This window comes from Temnothorax curvispinosus, unplaced genomic scaffold (genome assembly GCF_003070985.1).
Source record: "Temnothorax curvispinosus isolate PA1 unplaced genomic scaffold, ASM307098v1 QBEX01009560.1, whole genome shotgun sequence".
Lineage (NCBI taxonomy): Eukaryota > Metazoa > Arthropoda > Insecta > Hymenoptera > Formicidae > Temnothorax > Temnothorax curvispinosus.
This window is the reverse complement of record NW_020219340.1, coordinates 1-3,367: the sequence shown is the minus strand read 5'-3', so window position 1 is coordinate 3,367 and position 3,367 is coordinate 1. Positions and strand designations below refer to the sequence as shown.

Genomic DNA, 3,367 nt, shown 5'->3' with positions numbered 1-3,367 from the left:
ATATCCCCTCCATCTGAGTAGTTCGGACACGAACCATAGCACGGACAGAACCATGTGTGTACCGTTACCGAGCGTAACGACGTAGTTGACGTCCACTTTCTCAGGCGGCGCATCAGTATACGTCCGCTAGAACGGAATGATCCCGGTGGCCGCTCTCAGGTTTCTCTCTGGTAATATACAGACGCAACGTTTGAGGTTAGTTTTCGCTTGCGCTACGAAAATGCCAAAAGTAAAACGTTACATGTGCCATGGAATTGTTACAATCATCTGGTGTGGTTTCGACTCGTGTCTTCAAACGTTTTCCAGTATTTGTCTGTGCTAACCGTTGATTGTACACTTTTTCAGTGACAATTTTTCCTTTCCACATGTAACGTTTTACTTACGGCATTTTCGGAGCGCAAGCGAAAACTAACCTCAAACGATGCGTCTGTATATTACACGTGCTCAGAGCACACTTTCGATACACAGGAGGCTCTATTGGAAAAAGTAACGGACCTCTGTAGTATTTGTTATCCTTTACGGAGAGTGACGGAGAGAGAGGTTCTAATGTGACGTCATAGTGCGCTGTTGCCGGATCTCTGTACTTACGAGTTCAGTGAGACCAAGCGAGACTGTTCTCTGTTTGGTTTTTATTCAATATTTCAGAAAATATCCTCGAAGTCATAATTTTTTTGGTTCTAATTTGTTTGTAAGATGTTTATTAATATTTCTGCAAAGTTTTAAAAGGATGCCATATTTTCTTCGATATTAATTTCTTAAATAAAGTTGAAAAAACAGTGAAACTTGATGAATTCCCATAAGAGCCCATGTTAAATTCAAATTGTTATAACTTTTGAACGGGCTTCGCAAACTTGTTTAAACTTGGCACAATGCTTTATTATTATAATACTCATCACCTGACAAAGTTTGAAGAATTTGGCATTTTTTCTTCTAAGGGGTCATACAACCTTAACCGCGGTTGGAATAGGAGAGGGAGCGTAGCGCAATCATCACACTCGAATAACAAAGAACATAAAGGCCGTTTCCCAGCAAGGTGACACAGTGCGACACTGTGCGACACACTCGAACACTGTGTATGAGTGTTTGTTGGGACGCAAAACTCGACCATTGTGGACACATTTATATTTTCGCAAGGATTTTTTACTAGAATAATTTTAAAGCAGTAAATAAGTTATGTTTAATGTAAAAGCAGTAAAAAAGTTATGTTTAAACAAATAAAATAAATAAAAAACTAGTGCTGATATAAAAGGTGAATGTTACAATAACAATTCACATGGATAGTATTAAAAAATAGTAGTTTTACTCAAATATACGATGAAATGTTAATAATCATTTTTCTGCAAACGAGGTAATTTGTTTGATACAATCCTACGGGTATGTATACAGTGAGTACAGCCGAACATACTCTATAATTTATCAGTTTTCTAGATTATAATAGTATGATATTCTTGTTTTATAGATGGACAACGATGATAAAATTAATTGTCAACTTGCTGAAACATATTTTAGCAGCAGTAGCAGTTCAACAGCCAGTGCTATGAGTGAATCAAGCAGTACAGAAGATAGCGCGAGTTCATCTAGTGGTGATGGTGAAGAAGACGACGACTTATTGTTATTCCCACTAATGCTTTACTTGACAAGTGGACAAAGGAGACACCGCATTCAAAATTATCTTCAGATTATTGATTCTTGGACTAATAAGGAATATAAACAACATTTACGACTAAATCGGTGTACTGCATCAAAATTAATTGGTAATATATATATACATTGTGCATTAGTGTTTCATTCTACACCTACAATGGTATTATACAATAATAACACTTTCTTTTCAGATGAATTGGAGTTATCCAATTTTATACCTTCACATTCTTTTGGAGTCAAACCTATTTCTGCAAAGTTAAGTTTTCTACTATTTTTTATAGTATATCGCAAATACAGAACCATTGCGAACCATGTCAGACAGATTTGATGTATCCATTTCTTCTGTATTTCGAGTTCTACGGCGAGTAGTAACTTGGCTTTTAACAAAATTTGATTCAGTGATCAAATGGCCACAGGGCCTTGAAGCTGTAGTTGCAAATGAACAATTTTTGAAGAAAGGTATTCCGAAAGTCTTAGGAGCGATAGATGGAACACATATCCGAATAGAAAAGCCTCTAGACCGTGCACGAGAGTATTGCAATCGAAAAAAATATTTCTCAATCTCTTTGCAAGCAGTTGCAGATGCAGATATGCGGTTTATCAATGTGTATTGTGGTGACCCCGGTTCCCTTCATGATGCTCAAATTCTCAGAAGATCTGAGCTATATCATGAAGCATCTATGAATCAAGAAATATTATTCCCCGATAAGATGTTTTTGTTAGGCGATTCGGCATATCCGTCATTACCTTGGCTTGTTCCACCATTTCGAGACAATGGACATTTAACGCCTCAACAAGTAGAGTTCAACTATATTCATTCTTCAACGCGAATGGCAATTGATCGAGCATTCGGTCAACTGAAAGGATGATTTCGCCGTATTAAGTTTTTCACTGAATATCGCGATTTACCTTTTGTCGTTAACACTGTAGTTGCAGCATGTATATTACACAATTACTGTATTGAGAAAAATGATACATACGATTTTCCAGAAGTTTTAAATGATTGTACCAGTGGAATTACTAATGATATTGAACAAGAAGAAATAGATAATAGAACAGCTGGGATAGATCGTAGAACTGAATTATTTTATGAATTGTTTCCTAACTGTTTATGAATACCGACTAACAATGATTTTATTCTTTTTATTATTTGCTACTTTTTGAAATTCTGTGGTTAAGTAAAAAAGAAGTTTTATTCTTATAAAAATATAATTAATTTTGCTATAAACTCGAGTGCTTGTTGCTATACGAGTATCAAGTAGTCCAAAAGTATTTTTGAGCTGATCAGCCAATGTGTGTGTGTGTGTGTGCGCGCGCGTGTGCGTGAGTGAACTAATTTACTACTTATGTATTTTTTATTACGCGTATTAAACAATCAGTGTAATCTATGATGTAGGCCATGATATTATGTAACAAGTGAATGTATGCCTGTATACAGTTTAATACATTTATTTTTTTCCTCAAAGAACGCTTATTTAGTTATAATACTAAAATAATACCAAAACAATCACATTTATGTTGCTATATCATATATATATACATATATAAGTAGAATTTTTTTAAAAAACAACATTTCTTACAACTATAAGAATTATTATGATTCTACAGAGATCAAAATACATGAAAGACTGGATGGATTCCGTAAAGCGCATATGCGCATTATCTATTAGTATAAGTATACGTAACGTGTACTATAGCTACATCTATAATGACTTTGTTCGTA

General features: G+C 35.0%; 1 protein-coding gene across 1 annotated transcript; it reads left to right on the top strand.

Annotated features, from left to right (window-relative positions):
* Positions 1-1,294: 1,294 nt before the first annotated feature.
* LOC112459159 lies at positions 1,295-2,686 on the top strand. Its single transcript, XM_025023158.1, has 3 exons — positions 1,295-1,385; positions 1,460-1,754; positions 1,836-2,686. The coding sequence occupies exons 1-3, from the start codon at positions 1,377-1,379 to the stop codon at positions 1,970-1,972; spliced, it is 441 nt and encodes a 146-aa protein (XP_024878926.1). The 5' UTR covers positions 1,295-1,376; the 3' UTR covers positions 1,973-2,686.
* Positions 2,687-3,367: the final 681 nt, after the last annotated feature.

Bases quoted from the DNA above. Each gene is read 5' to 3' on its own strand.
- LOC112459159 (XM_025023158.1), top strand. The intron at 1,755-1,835 runs GTAATATATATA...CTTTCTTTTCAG, and splicing joins TACTGCATCAAAATTAATTG to ATGAATTGGAGTTATCCAAT.